General features: G+C 46.9%; 1 protein-coding gene and 1 long non-coding RNA gene across 4 annotated transcripts; one reads left to right on the forward strand and one right to left on the reverse strand.

Moving 5' to 3' along the window:
• Positions 1 to 2165: 2165 nt before the first annotated feature.
• Positions 2166 to 18925, reverse strand: LOC125689855 (uncharacterized). Of its 3 annotated transcripts, none has more exons than XR_007375430.1 (4): positions 18837 to 18925; positions 6828 to 14701; positions 5137 to 6302; positions 2166 to 4972 (listed from the first exon to the last, which is right to left on the reverse strand). It is a non-coding gene; the product is annotated as an uncharacterized LOC125689855 (long non-coding RNA). The 3 variants fall into 3 exon arrangements; XR_007375431.1 differs by having other exon boundaries at positions 5137 to 5240; positions 6207 to 14701; XR_007375429.1 differs by having other exon boundaries at positions 5137 to 14701.
• On the forward strand, positions 16817 to 18823 carry MIXL1 (Mix paired-like homeobox). The gene is made up of 2 exons (XM_048937539.1): positions 16817 to 17125; positions 17200 to 18823. The coding sequence occupies exons 1-2, from the start codon at positions 16817 to 16819 to the stop codon at positions 17512 to 17514; spliced, it is 624 nt and encodes a 207-aa protein (XP_048793496.1). The 3' UTR covers positions 17515 to 18823.
• Positions 18926 to 19096: the final 171 nt, after the last annotated feature.

Genomic DNA, 19096 nt, shown 5'->3' on the forward strand with positions numbered 1-19096 from the left:
TAGTAAACGTGTGACTATTCATCTCTTCTTGTGCCAGCCCTGCTATGCCAGCCCTGCTATGCCCTACAACAGGCGTGCCAGCAGAGCGGGTTTCTCCACAACACACAGTATGGTCTGCTGGAGAGGTTGCAGCTGGAGGGCAAGACACCTGTCAGTGTAGCATCCAGCTGAGGCATGGCTATGGCCAGCATGCTCTGCTGCAGCTCTGCAGCCTGGTGTGCGGCTGTTCAGAGCCAGCAGGCTCAGCAGATTTACCCTCAGCACCTCTCTGCACAGCTATCTGGTAAGCATGGAATTGGCTCACTACACCCACTCTCCTCTGCTCCATGCTGCTTTGGAGTCCTGTTTATAAAGACAGATATGGTGTCAGTACAAAATACTAGGGAAAAAAAAAAAAGGCAGGTTCAGATTTTGAGTCTGGAAATCCTAGTCTGGAATAATGTAATAAAAAATGAAGAAATATTTTTTCAGAAGAAAATTTTGAATTTGCAGTGATGCAGTGATGGCTGTTTGAGGTAGAGTAGAACATAAGATGTGCTTATCTGGCTAAAAACAAAACAAATCTACCTGGAGCTGCATGTTGTCCAGGCATCCCCAGGGCATGGAACACCCCTCCCTGCTCCCACAGGTCCTGCTGTTCCGTGGCACACAGCTGGTGTGTGACTGCCACATCAGACTTCTAACACCTTCAACAAATTGCTCGTGACTCCTGTAAATGAGGGAGATTTTACTGAATGACTATGACAGAGTTCCCAATAATTTATATCCTTGAGAAAACCATTCAAGGATAAGAGAAAGATGCTAAGTTGAGCCAGTAAATTACTTATTTCTTGTAACAGCTGGCTACATGTGGCAAAGAGAGGCTACATTCAAGCCTTGGAGAGGCAGTTTAGTCCATCAACAGTGGCCTCCACTAGGAAACACAATCCTAGAAACTTCATGTAGAATAAATCAATTATTTAATTCAAGCTGGTGAATGTTTAACAGTGAAAAATACCAGACATCTGCAGGTGCACTGTGAACCATTAAAAAGTTATGGAGCACCAGAATGTCTTAAAAAAACCCATTCTGCTCTTCCTGGTATCCTTCATCCCAGTGGGTGAAACACATGCGCTCCCAGCTGCAGGGGCTGTGCCTTCAGGTGCCCCCTGGTGCAGGGCAATGAGCACATGCTGTTTGCTAGAGCAAGGGCTGCTAAATATTTGGTTATCTCAAATGAGCATCTCAGAGCAGCTAGGTCTGCCACTGCGCTATGGGCTCATCTGCTGTGAAAATAGGGTTAGCAGCTTTGCAGGAATGGCTACGTTGAATAAAACAGGTATGAACACTGTTGCCAGGCATACTGTTGTCATACCAGCCCAGAGCTCCTGTAGCTCAGGACTGCACCTTTTGGCTTATACTGGCGAATGAGGAAAGTGGACTGCCTGGTTGGTAGGGAGAGCTATGTGCACCTTTCAGAAGGTGCTCAGATTAATGGAAGTGTTTCTGCCAGTGTTGCCCACTTCAGTGATCACTCAACCTCTTCCATCACCGAGCTGCTCTTCATAGGGGCTTCTAGCTTTTCCTGGAGAAGAGAAGCCCAGTGTAACCCTACTGCAAGTGCACGAACCAGTGAATCTTCTCAGGAGCCCTTAAGATGTTCCAAACACATTTAACTCAAAGATTACACTTCAGGCATTCATACATGCGCAGTAAATTGGCTTTGGACATACTGCGATCAGCAGGGCTGGCACAATAACGTGTAATGGCACCACAGGACTAATTGAGTGAAAATCCTAGTGAGTAATTTCAATCTGTCCTTTCTCATTAGTTATTGTTTGCCCAAATGTTGAATAAAGTCTATGGAGAAAAATAAGCCCACTCAAGGTTTTTATGCTTCTATTTTCCAGTTAAGCAAGAGAGCATTCTGTTTCTTCAAGACCTCCACCACAATCAACTTAATCAACACAGTCAACAAGACTTCAGTTTCAGTTTTTCTAAGAAATAATGAAATCAGCAGGAACGAAGAGAAAGAAAAAAATATATGGAAGTTTTTTACTAGAAAGCAGTGGATTGTTTTTGTTGATGCCTGAGAATAACCATAGCACTGTTCTATTTTTTCTTCCAGTAAAGCACAGTGTAATCTCGCCTTGCACGCAAGAACAAACACTGCTGTGTGTTTCACATCCTGTTGGACGACTGAATGACTGCAGTACAGCAGCAACCTTTACAACACATTGGATCCCTTCTGGGACCTCTACACGGCAGGGTGCACAATACCCGTCTTTACTTCAAAGGTAACACAGCTCACTGTGCTGCTTGCTGCCTTGTATTTATAGAGTAATTTATGGTGACGTTCACGCTGACTTCTTTAAATTATGACATGAGCTGTGGGATAACGGTTAATCAGATGTAGAGTCTGGCAATACCTTTTTCACAGTGTCAGCAAACACTGCTGAAAAGCAGCTTTATTGACAGAGTGCTGGAGAGACTCATAAGGAAAAATACACGTGTGGAAGGCTATCTTCCCATTATATTCTCATTCTGACAGAGAGCAAATGTTCCTTAGGATGGATGCAGTTATAACAGATACAGATGATCATAAAAGAACAATTCAGGCTAATAAAATAATTATACCAGTTTAATATATCTTAGCTGATGCAATTGCATCCGCAACTGTACAGCTCTGTAACCAATCATGCTCTTTACAGGCACATGAGCTGAGAGCAGTACAGCACTGTTATCAATAAGTTCTTGCTAAGCAAGATATGGTTAGGAATTTAAGCACTTCCTGAATTTAACCAACTCCTCTAATAAACTGATTTTACAGAAGAGAGGACATGGAAATCAGTGCAATTAGTGATTGCATTGTTGGCTATCTGCCCACAGAAAAACTGAATCAACCAGAACAATGACTTACATTCACGTAAGGTCAGAGCACTTTTTGGTGCTCTTTTGAAACACCTCCAGAAGGGCACTGCCCTCTGGTTCAGGGTCTAAACCCCACTAGCATGTGTTCCCAAGGGGCCCTGCAGGGCCAGCATGACCCTGCCCTGAGTTCTGCTGGTATTTCAGAAAACAGCAGCATCCTCCTCCACGCTTTGCTGTTACACAGCTTCTGCCCTCTTGTATTTTTTCCTTTTGCCTTGATTTTTAAAAGAGCTATATCTGCCTTTGGGTCTTCCAGGCACCCAATAGCACAGGGACTAATAGGCAGAAAGGTGCTTTCTTTTCAAAACCGTTTGCTGAGCCTCCTGCCTGTGATCTGGGGAGAGCAGAGCTATGCAGGCACTAAGTGGTGCTATTCACATCGCTCCCTGCCATCCAGCAACCAGACGGGTAACACACCTTTCAAAACTGTGCATTAAGCCTGTCCTTCTTCACCTAATGATGAGGTGAATGCTTTTCAACGGAGAGTTGTACAGTTGGTTCCCATTTGCTCAGCTGTGGCTCTCTTTTTTTCATGCTGTTTATTTTCCTTCTTTGGGTTGAATTGAAAATGAGCTGTTGTGAAAAGGCTGCTGTCAGAAGGAGCCACCCTGGCCTCCTCCCAGTCACAGACACCACACAAGCTCATCAGCATCCTTGCGCCAGGACTTACACTCATCCCACCTCCATCCTTCACCTAATTAAGCAGGCAGAATACTCTGTTTCTAGGGTGCTGGGTTAGTTTGCTGCTGACTTAGAGGCCTAGTTCCCTGAGGTCAAGCAAGCACTGGAAGTGGCAGGAGCGTGCTGCTCGGAGCAGGGAAGGGAGGATAGAGGCAGGTCATCCTTGAAGTTAGAGCTGCAAGCTAATGCCAAATAGTGGTGATCTCACTCCATTACTGCTTCCAGCTGTGTTCTCCATCCTTCTCCCTTGAGCTGAATCCAGTGATGGAGTGAATTCTGGGTGAGTTGATTCAGCTGGCCCATCTGGCTGAAAACTATTCATTTTCATGGTTAGTTTTCTGCTGCTCTGATGAGCAGATTTTGCCCTGTGGCCACACAGCACTAGATGCAATTTAAGGAAAGCAGTGTAAATGGGAAACAAGGACAGCAACTAGCTTGTAGACAAACTCAGCCGTAATACCAGACTGCACCTAAGAAGCAGCTAGATCAATCCAGCTCCCCTGCTGTCACTGAAATAACCAGATCTCTAGGCAGCTTGCTTTCCTACCTGTGTTCTTCTGCTCTAACAGACATATTCTCAGTGCAGAAAGAGTATTTTTATCTCCCTTAATCTGTGCTCAGAGAATTGCATTAGAGCAGGCAATTTCAATTTCTTCTGATACGTGGACTGCTAGTGGACAGGCAGATCCTGCACAGCAGAACTGAATCTATTCTCTTCCATCCCTTTATGGTTTTTGTGTTCACAGTGGCAACAAACACAGACTGAAGTCTAGCGCACAGCTCAGAACCCCTGAGAATCACGAAAGTCCCACCAAAATGGTGACAGTTATCAGGTATCATTTTCTTATTTTTTTGTTTTTCATCCAGGATAATAAGTAAGGGCAGATTATGGGGAGCAAAGTGCCTAAACAAAGATGGAAACAACCTGCTCACTCCTGTTTCTTATTGGGCATCAATGGACAAATTACTGAGACAGGACTTTCATTTTCTCTCAATTGTGTATGAGTAGGATATCCTCAAAGGAGATAAGCAATAATATAATTTCATAACATGAGAGCATTTGTTACAAAGAGTAACAAGTCTAGGTTTGTTTCCAGGCTGCACTTGAAACTGTGCCTTTCCTTGGCCTGCAGAAGTCCCTCTTTGAGAGTCTGTGACTCCTCTCCCCATCAATCACTCCAGAAGGCTGTTTTGGTGCAGTGGGGTTACAATGGCAGTGCTGGATCTCAGGGAAATAGAGCCTCTCTCCCTCCTTTTTTTTCCATCTCCACCATACTGTGTTGTTATTGTTGTTGTTGTTTTTAAGTGGCTTTATTCCCAGGTCTGGCACGTAGTCCAGTCACATAAAAAACTGAATCAGTACAACTGCCAGGGCAAAGGGCTGCAAAGAGATAAGTGTGAACGAGTTAAATGACAGACAGGATTTCCTTAACCTGCCAAATCCTCATTTTTCATCACATCTTGAGTTCAGGACTGGCACATCTGGCACATCTGGCACCTGAGCTAGCACCTTTGGCTTAAAGTGCCTGAAGTTTATTTACATACCTTCTCACCCCTATGTTGCTGATACTTGAGAGCTGCCGAACAGCTCGTGTATTTCTCCTCTTGAATACAGAGAGATATGAATCCTCTTCCTTTTGTATGCTTTCCTGCAAGATAATGAAATCTTTGGGTATGGAAGGAAAGGACATAATAACAAATAATTGGATGTGGTCATGGAGTCATCAGCTGGGGACCTCACGTATCTCATGCAAAACAGGGTCTGGTGTGGCTGGCATAACAGGCAGTTTTGGGAGGGAAACACAAAGCAAGAGGTAGAAAACAAGTTTATAAAGGAGAATCTTAACCGAGTTGATTACATCCCACTGGCTGGATTTCTGAGCCCAGGAGAGAAGAGTCTGAATGCATCATTCAGTGGTGCTGTGCCTCTGCACAGCAGTCCTAGAACAGCAGAGGTTAATGCTCAAAATGCCAGCATTAGGCCCCCGAGATAATATGCCATCATAATGAAAGGAGCAATTCTCTTACTTCTGTCTCCAGAAACTGCCTGACACTTGAAGAGCCTTACTAGAGTAAGTATGTGAGTTAAGAGCTGCATCCTTTGCTGACACAGTCACACTGATAAGAGCCTTCATTTAGATGCAGCTCTACAGACACAGGCAGGAAGACCAGATCTTTAACCTCACAGAGACACTCACAGCAACAAAGTCTTTCTAGTAGAGACAAGCTTTTAGGCTCAAAAGGATGTGAATGTGAATCTCCTGTGTGTTGCTTTTGTTACAGGACTCCATGGAGTGCTTATCATTGTAATCGTTGTGTAGTCTTTATATAACAGCAAAACACAGAGAACAAAACACACTCACATATATATAAGACATGTAATGAAATACTGTTACATTTTCCAGTTGAAGGACAGGCTCTGAAATTCCCAGCAGATACTGAAATGTCTTTCTAGATCAAACCTGGATGAGAAAATCCTTTGCCAGATGGATTGCTAAGCACCAGCAGCTCTGTGTCCAGCACCTCCCAGCACCCTGCTACCAAGGACAGGCAGCCAGTTCTTGCTAAGTTTCTCTATTCAAAAAGAGGGCAGTAGCAATCTTAGCTGGTTGAACCTGTGGTGTGAAATGTCCAATCCAGGTCCTCAGGCATTCATTATGACCCCTCATGTCATTTTTCATGTGAAATGTAATTATCTCACTGTTGATCACCTAAACAGAATAATCACAGAGTCACAGAATATCCTGAGTTGCAAGGAAACCATGAGGACCATCATTCCAGCCCCAGTCCCCAGACTGCTCTGATCATGAAAGTGAGGTTCTGGCCCTGATTAGGACTCCCAAGTTTCACAAAACCAAATAAGTGTTGAACATGACCGGTTTGACAAAAATAATACTCTCTATGTAAAGGCAAATAACTTAATGCACTACAAAAAATCCAATCATTTTGATCTTCTTAACAGTAACTTTATAGATGGGAGAAAAACATCCATCAGGGTGACTGGAATGTCCTAAAGGTCCAAAAGGAAAATCTCTCTAGCTGCAAGAAAACAGGTCAGTTTTAGCAACGCATTAATTGCAAAATTATCCAAGTTTTTAATTTTTATTTTAAATATGTATACTTTTTCTTTTTGAAGGAGCTTTTTTTTTCCTTGGAATTTGTAAAATGCACTATTAGGAGAACACCTGCTTTCAGAGAACACTTATTTTTCCCAGTGGCCCTCTGCAAGATCTTACCTTCTATCATGTTGGCAAGAGTTAGTTCAGCAATTGCCTTTGACATTGTGAAGCTCCAAGTCTCTGCAAAGAAGTAGTGAAAGGATTACATGAACTAGTCACTGTGGAAAACCATAGCCATAGGACCAGGATAGCAGGAGCCTGTGGCTACTGCATGAGACAGGCAGCTTCATCCTGTCACCAGTGTGGGACTGCACAGCATTTTTCCTTTCAACAGATGAGCTCACTGCCAGCGACTTACTGATTTCAATTCTGGAGATGCGGGAGCCACTTACCTATTGCACAGCCTCAGAAAAAGGTAGACAAGAGCTTTACAGAAGGTCTCAGGCATCCCTATTCCGACTGGAGACTGCTCAGTTTCTAACAAAACGAATTGTCAGCTATCAATGGATATATGAAAGCCTTAACCTGTGGAGTGTTACAGGATAAATGAAGGCTGTGATTGGGGAGTTACTGAATGCTTGAGGATTTCCAGTATCTTGATTTCCAGATGCCATTAAAAATCCACAACCTCAAATTTCACAGCAACTCAGCTCCCCCTGTGAGACCATTATGCATCCATGACTGGACACAAGGATGTGCCACTTCTTAACCTGACAGCATATTGCTACACACTGCAGCATGTAAATTCAGCTCTGCTGACATGTCAGCCTCCTTCAGTGTAAGTTTATTCAAGCAACCGTGCAGTATATGTTTGCATGGGTATTTTCACATACAAGAAGCAAATTCTCTCTGCTCCTTATTCTGCTAATTTTGCACTCACAGCTGTTTCTTGAAGGAACTCATCTTCTGAACTGTGAGGTTGGGTGCTGAGCCCCACTGGGCTCACTGCTGCGCTTCGTGCTTTCAGTTCAGACCTAGAGGTCTCTAGGAACTTACCTCTGTTCTGATTCTTGCATGAGCTTGTAACATGAACTGTTGATTAAAAATATACAACCTTCTACCATCTCTGCACTTGTATGAGAAGTACATCTGTTTTCAGTGAGCTGAGAAAGAACCAGAGATCCACGGGGATCATTTTGGTTGAGCAGTTTCCACAGCAAAGTAATCAAGTGATTGCAGTGCCTCGCTGCGCTGCCTGCTGCTTGTGCCTCTGGGATCACGAAGTAGAAGCAAACCCTAAATGACAAGACCCTGCTCCCAGCAACCTCTGCTGGGCTCATTAATCCACGGGGTCATGATGTGGCACTGCTGCCGGAAAACAGCTGGGGTGGGTCTGTTTTTCTCCAGCCTGCACGTAAGTGAGACCAGAGCTGCCAGACACTGCTCACACCTGCAAACAGTGGGAAGTGAGTGAAAGCAGGAGAGCCTCCCCAAGGATTTTCAACAGAGCCAGGAAGCTGACATTGAGGCTGCTCCTTGGCTTGCTCACAAGCTTTCTGTGTGTCTTCAGGCCACTTGCTCTCATTTCTGGGTACCTCTGCAATGTCCCTGTATGAGTGCTGGGTGCCAGGGCTCAGTGAGCTCAGGCAGGACTCAGACACAGGCAGGCCTGTGCCATGGTGGGCTCGATTCCAGCCCAGAGGCTTTGTCTGATGCAAAATCACTCCTCACATTGCCTAACTGTCTTGTCACCTTTGGTAACAGCCGTGTTGGAAGCCGACCATTTCCTCTCAGACAAGTGAGCTCACTGCCACTTCAGACCTGTGTCAAAGGACTTTGCGTGTCACTTACAAACAGGCCATTCTCCATCCCCACTACAAAGGCCCTATCTGCACTACAAAACAAACACAACTGACCCACATACAACAGAGCAGCCTTTTTGCATTGGTTTGTCCCACCAAGGAAGGGACCTGGAGCTGAGGAGGTTTGGAACTTTGCTTTCCATCAGCCTGAAGGCGACACTTTGCTGTCTGTGCTAATGCACACCCAGCTGCCACAGCTGACCAAGCCACTTGGCAATGCTCCACTTCTCATATTGCTTCAGCACACGTCTTGAACATCATTTATCAGAACATCATTTACAAGTTGTCTCCAGGAGTGAAGCTTACTCCAGGAGACAACTTTTTTTTCCTATTCTCCAAGAGTAGGAAAATATATCTTGGTAGAGTCCTTATTCAGAGACCCAGACAAGACCCCATTTCCAGTACTGCCACAGTGTATTTTGCTAGCACAATTCCACATTTATTACTTGCTGTCTGCTCACTCTGGATAAACAGAATTTATTTTCTGACTCTAGGGGAACCCTGAATGTGGTTTTGAACATGTGGTCACACCCAGCTAAGGACAAAGATGTGCTTCATATGCCAGGTAATATACTGCTGGACTCACTCCATGCAGTCCAGACGAGCTCAGTTTACAACTGTATGTGAGTAACATCCAGCAAAGCTGCCCAAAGCAAAGCTTTGCGGATCTGCTGTCATTGTGTTGGAATTGCTAATGGCATGCAGTCAAGCGCTAAGGAAAAAGCATGCTACATTGCAAGCCCAGATAAAATAACTTTTTTGATAACAAACTGTGTAAAATTGCCCAGATTGGCTCACCTCAAGTTCCTCCTTGCTTCTAGAGAGTTTATCCCGCATTCCTTGAGCTATATAATGAGATGATTGCTACAATAGTTTATGTTGGCTGTGTGGCACATGAAATAGGGCAGAGTGATAATACAGCAGAGAGGGTGTAGAGCAGCAGCTGTTACACTTTCAAAGAGCATTACTGATCTTTTTATAGTTTGCTGCAGTTGACATCACAGCTAAATAGAGTCTCACTCTAAAATATAATTCACCCAGCCTATGCAGCCTTAAAGCCATGCATCGCTGGGAGGAGAGAGGGTCACAGGAAGCGGTGCAATGCCAGAAAGGCAGTAAAAGCATGGGGATATGGCTGCTTCTTTTCCCTGCATGCATTACAAAAGGCTTCCCCAGGAAGGCCAACCACCTCTGGAAAACAGCAAGAGAGCATAACCTCTAAAATTACAGTTGCTGCTTTTATATTGGTGTCACTGTGATGCTGCTAGAAGTGGGTAAAAGCAACTGTGCAGTACAATTCATCGGTGAGAAGTATCCCACAGCAGACCTCCCTCATGAGCCTGAGTGCATGAGCTTTCAGAGCTTTCAGGAGCGTGCTTTCCACCAGCAGGCTACTCACTAGTAAGAAAATAATGAAGCTGGGCTTAGGGGAGACCCAGACAGAACTCAAGGGCAATGGAAATAATGTCACAGTGGTGGCTGAAACTCAGCCAAATAGTTTTAGCACAGCAGATTCACCAGTGCCCATTGTGTGAGGTTTGGCCGCCAGAAGTCCTAAATCCATGCCATGCGTGCACGTGTCTGAAGTTTAATATACAGTTGTGGTGATTCCTTGACAGTTGGCACTTGACAATTGGGCTTGATGATTTTATAATCAGTAAGGTTGGAAAAGATTTCTACCTTATTGTACATACTCCATATGAATGGGTTGGGTTTCTGAAGTAGCTTTCATGGTTTGACACATACTGCACCTCTCCTTGGGTTCTGTGACCAAAGAATGTTTGGTTTCCACCTGTTTTCTTCTGAGATTTCCCTCATGGGAAACATATCCCCCTGAACTGCCCTGTTTCATCCTGTAGGGATTTGCCATCGCAACAAGAAGTTACCTTCATCAACAAAGGCTGCAAAACTGAGGAGACAGAGCATCACCACAGTCTGAAAACCTTTCCTTGGCACTGGTTATATGGCATGCCAAAAACATCCTGTGTAAGTTATGAGTACAGCATCTTTCACAGTCCAGCACTGTTTACTGTCTGAGGGGTGTTACGGCACACTCTGGCCTTAAGAGAAAGCTGCATGCACACAAGCCTTCTCTGTGCTAGGAAACTCATTGTCACCTTCACCAAGTGAACTAGCACATATTCAGCACATATTCACTGGCCAAGAATGATCAGCACTGCCTTCTTCCTTCCAAAAAAGGTCAAGTGAATTTCTGCCTAAAGCATATGACACTGCAACAAAAAAGTCCACTGCAGCCTCACACCAATGTCGTTGCCGCCCTGCTTATGCTGTGCTCCCACCTAGTGCTACAGGAGGGGATCTGGCCCAGTGTGTCACACCACCTCCTTGCCAAGGCATGCACTGCCTGCTCTCCTGGCCTGGCTTTATGTTATGCAGGGTAGCTGAGAGTGCTGCCCTACAGTGACCCCACGATGCCAGCAGCACTGCCCTCCAGGCATGCCTTCACCGTGCTTCACAGGAGGCATTCTCTTCCTTTACAAAACAAGGAGAAAGGACAGTTCAACTGAGTGAAACTTCTCTCTTTATTTTCTCCCCTTTCAATTTCCCAGCTTTTTCCATCCTGGCAAGATTTGTAAGGATGACAGCACTTTCAAAGTGCCAGAAAACCATTAATACTGCCATACTGTCACTGGCCAAGACACATATGACATTTCAGATATCCAGGTGATGCTGTGACTAATGTGATACTGTGTTCAGTTTTGCAGTTTCCAGTCACTGTCATAAGGACTTGGTGTTCACATTTCAGGAATGGATGGCCAGGCCAAAGGGTGGTGATAGTCATGGAGGAACTCCAAACAGAATCACAGACAGTGATGCTGCTGCACCCTTTGTTGATCAGTCAGCCCTGCAGAAAATTCTTATTACTCCCTTATGTCTTCTATTACCTCAAAGACGTAAGGGCAACTTCCCAGGTGTGAAAAATATGACTGTAGAAGAAGACAAATGCTCTCTCCTAAGGATACAGGGCATGGATGCAGTTATCTCATTTTGAATAACAAATGCATTTGCTCTTTGGCCTGCTGACCGATGGCATAGAGAAACTTCCAGGCAGTGGGGAAGAAAAGCTGTCAAAGAGAAAAGTCTTAAATCCCCTAATACTGATAAGACAAGCTTGGTTAAATGCAAAAGAGAGGGGAAAGAGTCTACAAGACTAGAAGATAACGAGAAAGAGATAAAGCTACCAATAAAAAGAGGAAGACCTCTTGACAACAAAGGAGAGGGTCAGACTAAAGAAGTGACAACACCGTGCCTTTGACAAACAGGGCCAAAGTCAAATTTGCAAAAATGCCTGGGGCACTGGGCAGGACCAGGGCAGGAATAGGGCCTAGGAGGAGGCAATCTGTTTGCAGTGAGGAGCAAGGCAGTCCTTAGGGTTGTATTGGGCTGCTGACATGGGGCAGAAGAGCAGCTGGAGAGGATAAAAGAGATACTTTCCTATGCAAGCACATGGAGCTTCAGCATCAGATGCCAGAAAATCATGCCTATAATCATGCTTATAAAAATCAGGATAACCCACAGAAATAATGCCTACTGAATTTGTTACATAGAATTATCTTTCTTTTGCTTTTCTTCAGTGCAATTTTAAATAGCAAGGTAATATGAGTCAATTAATGCATGGAAGAGAATTACCTCATCAAATGACATAGTAACTGCTGCACACCCCAGCTCTGAACATCAGAAATTGCTGATTTAATTAATCATCAGCCACAAATCCTCAGCTCGGGTGGAACTTCCCTCACTCCACCTACATCTTAAAACCGAAAAACTTCCCAGCTGTACAGGGGCCTGAAATAAAACACCCCAGAAAGGAAAAAATGCCAAAGAAAAGCAAAACTACTTTTTTGCAAGTGCCAAAAAAAGAGACCAACAGTTACTTGTCTCTAAAACCAACCAGAAAAGAAGAACAGAAACATGTAGACTAAATGATAAGAACAAAACCTGAGCATCAACCTTGGCATGCAGCAAGTACACACACTCCAGCAGCAGAAGGGAAGAACAGGGCTGAAGAAATTTGCAGTTAATACCACTCAGAAAAGAAAGATTTGTGTGGTGTAACAGAACAGAGCAGCCAAGGGAAAGACGTTGGCTCTGTGTCAACCTTGTAATGGGCATCCAGCCTTACCAGGAGAGTGCTGGTGCTTCCCATTGCTTTCTGATGTGAACGATCAGAAGAGAGTTTGCTTCGTATTTGGGTTCTTCTCTTCATAACCACAAGACATTAGCTTTAAAACAACAACAACAACAAGATAAAAATCGAGATTCTCATAGAATCTATTGATTTCAGAAGCTGAAGGCACTAAGATACCAAACACTGCAAGACAAAACCAGAAAATCTCGTGATTGCCATTTGTCAAGCTGGGATAGATAGAAGAAAGACTTCATCACATGTGGAATGAGGAGGGCTTAGGAGCCTGCCAAACAGTGGTAGAAAACAATGCCTTAACACTGCTTGCTAAGACCAGGAAGTCTAAAAGCAGTAGATAGGGGACTCTTCAGAGCCTGTTAATTATTCAATGCTGTTAAAGAAGATGTAGCCCCTGTGCTACATATCACCCTGCCATTTCCTGCCAGCCTTGCTGGGTTTGCACATTCTGACTGCACCCTGCAGAGTGGCTCCAGGTAAAGAGCTGAGTTGCAGCACAAGGAGAAAAACAGGGCTCTGTTTTTTTAACTTAACACTCCCCTTCTCATCTTCCTTTCTTCTTGTTATTCATCTGCAGAGACAGAGATTCTCCTTTGTTTGTGCTGTGAATTAACTAAAGGTCACTGGAAGTTCAGGCAAGATAATAATTTTATATGTACAAATGCACACATCAACAAATATTAAAAAAAATTCCTTCTTTAAAGGAAAATACCTGTAAGAACAGAACATGACTGTTCTACAGACCTCATTCAGAGGATGTGAATGAGCAGGCAACAGGAAGAAGTCAGTTAAATACACGCTATAAGTTCTCCCACAGCATCACACTATAAAACTAGAGAGGGCACAGAGAAAACAAGCGTCAACAGGACTTGCTTCAGCCTAAGGTTTGCTGCTAAAATATCTTTGAGTCTGCTCTCTCACTTCTGAAGCACCGTGACTGATTGCCAGGTGTGTGCATCTGGCCGTTCTCAGGACATCTCCAAACTCAAGGACAGGCTCAGGTTTCACAGAGTTTTAATTCACCCCTAAATACCCAGGTGCCTTCCAACCAGGCTGCGTGCCTCCAGGTGGCATGCTCCCTTCTGCCTTCTCCTTTTCACATTCCTGACACTATCTCTGCCGTTTGCTTTTATCTCCTTCCCTCTCCCAAATCCTCTACCTTCCTCACTCGTAAGGTAGGGAGCCAGCTGCCAGCAGTCAGACATACTCTGCTTTTGCCCCTTTGCAGTGTATGAGTTCCCTCTGAAGCCGGACATCTCACCCCAAATCTGTTCCTGTTGGGATTTAACACACGCAGACCCTTGATCCTTTCATATGTATTTGCGAGGTCTTTGTGCCTTTCCTACCGCTTTCTTCCAAGCCTGCTGTATGTCTGCAGCTCTTATCGACTCCCCGGGACGGAATACACGAATGCACCATGAGGTCCTGAAGCCACGTCTCACACCTTATAGGAAATGGTTCACCCAACCAGGTCACACCTCCCTCCCAAACACAGGGAGTGAGTCACAGGGTGCTACCGGTGCCTGGATGTTGAAAGCAGAAAGGCAGCATTCCAATTCTCAAATAAAACCACATGTATACATAGATGTGATTAATAATAGAAAAGCATGATAGAATCATCCTTCAAAAAAGTCAGATCCCATTTATTTTAACCCCAAAAATGTGGTATGCAGCCACTGAGCAGGACTGGACCTTTACCTGGTGACCTGAAATCCTTACGGCACTGCACAGCTGTATGAACATGTCCTACACAGGTCTGGTATCAACGGGGTCTGACTGCTCTGGAACACATTTAGAGCAGAGGATGATGTGTGAGGATGATGTGTGGAGTCCCACAGTGACCAGAAGACCTCAGCTTTCAGAGCCACAGCTGAAGACCCATGACTGAGGTCTCAGTGGTCTCAGGAATACAGTTCTACACATCTGCAAACAGTCTCAGAGTGAGGACAAGGTGCAGCTCAATCCGTCGAGCTCTTCCTCTTTGCAGCCTGAGAGCTGGCAACACCAACACTGCCAAAGGACAGCTGTAAATGATCAACATGAGATCATGGTGAGATCAACTTAATGGCACAGATGTGTCTAAAAATACATAGATGTCGGTACATATGCATTAGGAAAACCTGAAAAACCTCTAAAAGCTTTTGGAGGTTGTAAGGAGCTTTGTCAGAGGAGTTACATGTTAGCTAGGAGCAATTAGAGAGAAATCAAGCATTCATTCTAAAGATTTCCTCTTAGGCAGAAAGGAAAAGCCATCAAAACCTGAGCCTGGTTTACATTAATGGCTGTTGGTATCGGGGTCTGATGGGGAAGCTGGAAATTACATGACACTGTCATGCCAGAAGAAACTCTGGAGCAAACACACTTACACACCCATAAAAATGTCTCTGGTCTACAACTAATTTCCTTTTTCTTCCCTCCCCCCCCCCCCCCCCCAAACTAGTATCAGTTATACAGGCACTGCTGCTGCTGCTTCTTCAGAAGAAGAATTTTTATTAAATTTTAGCTTTTACAGCAAAAATGTGTTTTCACTTTTTTTCTTAACATTTCTCTAAGGAGATGAAACTGGGTGCACGACCATTGCTACTTCTTATGTCAGGCTTCTCTCACCATCTTCTGAACCTGCTGGCTACCTTCCATTAAAGATAACACATACATTGGGATCTCCAAGACATCAAGATTTGCGAAAACACTCAAGTAGATGAGAGACCTAAATTTGTGCTCTTAAAAAGTTCAACATGGTTTTTAGAAATGAGAACATTCCCATTAAGAACATCCCCCTCCCGTATCGTACACTTGGTAGAACAAAAAATGATCATACCAGAGTGCCCTGCCTGCAGAATCCCAGCACAAAGCAAATGAAGGAGTAAAAAGCAAGAGAGGTTCACACACAGGACATGTATCCTAGTGACTGACAAACCACTGCATGGCAATGCTTCATCCCCTCCAGGCAGAGCAGCAACACGGCTACAGGCACTAGGTATCCCAAGGAAAGCATTTAAGATATGACCAAATGCCATGCTGCTGCTTATATCTGCAGGCATTCCAGGAGTCTACCCAAAACTCAGCTCCAACAATCAGTAAGGAGACATGTCAGTGCACATGGTTAAAGTTGACTCTATGACCCACAGCAATTGGAGAGAGTCCAAGCAGCCTGGAAGTGGAGCAGGCCAGCAAATGCCTCTTTAAAGCTGCAGCGTTTCAGAGCCCTCCTTACAGTGCTAGGTGCCTGCTGATGGCAGCAGTGACATGGCAGCATGCTCTCCACCTGCTTTTGTTGCTGCGTTCCATATTTAGAAATGGCTATCTCAATTTCAGATGTATTAATTCAAAAAAGCCATTCACTTCTGGACTGATGGTAGATTCTGCTTTTCAAGGCGAGAGGTAGGATCCTTCTTTGTGCCCAGCCAGAACAGAAGTAATGACAGGGTGCAGAACTAGAGAGGGAAAGAGTCTCAATATCCTCCTCAGGACTTTGAATTCCTAGCCAGCACAGCACGGGGCAGATGCAAGCACCACGTGATGCTCACCGGTACTGGGGTGAAGCTCTGTGGGAGCTGGTGGGAGGTTGCTGGCATTATGGGGAGAGATGGTGGGAGAAAGCCTACATTACTGAAAGTACCTGATCATCATGTGTGCGTGCGAAAGCACGAAGGTACAAACGCCTTATGCATAAAAGCTCTTTCAGAGCTGATGCTCAGCACGCCGTCCCTTCAGAGGGAGCAGCATCTAACACAGTTCGCTGAGGACAACCTGTACATCTCACGTTCCGATGGTGGCCGTGCTGCAGCCGGACATGGCTCCTCGCAGGCACAGGGGTGGGAAGGGTGGTGGCAAGACTCGGCTCTGCCCGCTGCAAGCTGAACTCTGGGGCTCTCCAGGTGCGTTCACCTGCAGCTCGCACAGCTGACAGCACGCACCTCGCTTGCAGGATGCAAACCCCACAGCAGCGCCGCCCAGACTCGGTACCACACACGACCCAGCGGTGCGACACCAACCCCGTGGCACCGAGGGAGCTGCGGTCCCGGCTCCGCGCCGGACCCCCCGGGCCGGGGCCGCCTCCCTTCGGCACCCCCGCCCCCGCCGGTCCCCTCCCGGCTATAAAGCCCTGCGGGCGCCCGGACCCCTCCTGGCCCGCCGCCATGGCCGCGCTGCGCTTCGGGCCGCCCCCGGCGGAGCTGCCCGCGGTGCCGCCCTCCTGCCCGCCGGGCCGGTGGCTGTGCGGGACGGTCGGGGGCAGCGGGGGAGGGCCCGGGGCTGCCCCGGCGCCCCTCGCGGCGCCGCCCCCGGCGGCGGAGGGAGCTCCATCGGCGCAACGTCGGAAACGGACGAGCTTCACGGCGGCGCAGCTGGAGACGCTGGAGCTGGTGTTCCAGGACACCATGTACCCCGACATCTACCTGCGGGAGCGGCTGGCCGACGCCACGCAGATCCCTGAGTCTCGCATCCAGGTGAGGGGCGGCGGGTGCCCGCCCTCCTCGCCGCCCGCCCTCGCCGCGCCCTCACGGCCGCCCTCTCTCCCCAGGTCTGGTTCCAGAACCGCCGCGCCAAGTCTCGCCGGCAGCGGGGGCCGCCCCGGCCGGGTCCCCCCGCCCCGCCGCCCCAGCGCCCGCCGTGCGGCGCGGCCCCAATGCTCCGGGCCCAGGAGGAGCGCCGAGAGTGGCCGCCCCGCGCCGCCGGCCCGCCCGGCCCAGTGCCGCGTCCGCACGCGGGGAGCGGAGGCGCCCCGGCAGGGTCCTACCCGCCCCGCCCCGCGTTCCCCCTCCCGGCCGGCGGTGGCTTCTCGGAGCCGGGAATGGAGTGGGAGGAGAACGCCCTCGGCGCCTTCCGAGCCCTCTGACGGCCGCCCGGCCCTGCCCTGCCCGCGCCTCTTGCACTTTATCCCGGAGGGACTGCGCCTATTTATGACCGGGAGATGGGGGCGGCTGCGCCGGTTGCCGGCACCGTGTTACATTGTTTACAGCTTCTATTTAACCTTTTTAAGCCATCAAGCCGACCGAATGCACTGTTCTAGGGAGGATGGGGGTGGGGAGGGGACTGCTGTTACTTTTTGAGAGAGAAAAATAAATAAAAGTTCCCATTTCTGCTCTGCGCTGCTATGGAGCCGAGAGTTGTTTTCGTGATGCAGACAGGGATGGGCTGCTGACCTCGGAGTGGCCATAGCCCCTGAGAGCCACGGGTGCAGCGAAGGGAACTAGAGAGCACTAAACCAGCAGCCTTTTCCCACATGGGACAGTGTGAAGTTAGCACATAAGAAATATATAAAGAAAAAGCCCCTCAAAGGGGGGCATTTTTTAACGACCATATTAGTGTATGCGTATCTTAAGGCAGCTCTTCCTGCTTATGAGCAGAGCAAGCTGTCAGACTCCAGATAATAGAATCAGAAGACCAGTAATATCATCCAGTCCAACTGTCAGCCTATCCTCACCGTGCCTGCTAAGCCATGTTCCTTAGTACCACATCAGCCCAGCTCTTGAACACTTCCAGGGACAGTGCCTCCACTCAGACAACTTGTGCCAATGCATCACCACTCTTTCTGAGAACAAATGTTTCCTAATATCCAACTTCAACCTCCCCATGTGCAACTTAAGGCCGTGACCTCTTGTCCTATCACTGTTACCTGGGACAAGAGGCCACTGGCCTTCTTGGCCACCTGGGCACACTCCTAGCTCATTTTCAGCCAGCTGCCAGCTAACAGCCCCAGATCCTTTTCCTCCATGTCTTTCCTGCCACTCTGCCCCAAGCCTGTACCAATACATGGGGTTTTTGTAACTGAAGTGCAGGACCCAACCCTCGGTCTTGTTGTAGCTCACACAATTGCTCTCAGCTCATTGATCCAACCTGCCCAGATCCCCCTGCAGGACCTTCCTACCCTCAGGCAGATTGGCACTTCCTCGCAACTTGGTGTCATCTGCAAACTTAGCAAGGGTGCACTCAATCCCCTCATCCAGATCAGTAAATATATTACGTAGGGCTGCCCCAGTACTGACCTGATGAACACCAGTCAGGAGACAACTCCTGAACGTCACAAGGCTCTTTTGGAGACAAAAACAGAAGCAAGGGGTGTGTGTACTGTCGGGGAAAATAACCTGTGTCAGGAATCACACCCTATAGGACAAGGTAACCAATACCCCAAATCTTTTGGTGTAACCCATCACATACCTGTGCTTGCTGGATCTGAGACAGCCAAATTCCTGTAGAGCTGCAAGCTTGCAATGCTGAGTGGTGCAGCAGGAACGCTGACTGAGGAACTCTCTCCACAAACAAAATAACAGAGCTGTCCTTGGCCAAACTGTAGAGCAAACAAATAAAAATGAAAATCTGACACCATCCATCCCAAGTGGACGTGGGTGCCCAAGGAGCTGTTGGGGATGGAGTACTCATAGTATTCACACGCGTGCTCAGCTTCCAAGTATACAACA

Source organism: Lagopus muta, chromosome 2, assembly GCF_023343835.1.
Source record: "Lagopus muta isolate bLagMut1 chromosome 2, bLagMut1 primary, whole genome shotgun sequence".
NCBI classification, from domain to species: domain Eukaryota; kingdom Metazoa; phylum Chordata; class Aves; order Galliformes; family Phasianidae; genus Lagopus; species Lagopus muta.

What these genes read in the sequence shown, in the direction of transcription:
- MIXL1 (XM_048937539.1), top strand. Translation starts at nt 16,817, where the DNA reads ATGGCCGCGCTGCGCTTCGGGCCGCCCCCGGCGGAGCTGCCCGCGGTG. An exon ending in TCCCTGAGTCTCGCATCCAG is followed by an intron (nt 17,126 to 17,199) that starts GTGAGGGGCGGC and finishes CTCTCTCCCCAG; the next exon opens with GTCTGGTTCCAGAACCGCCG.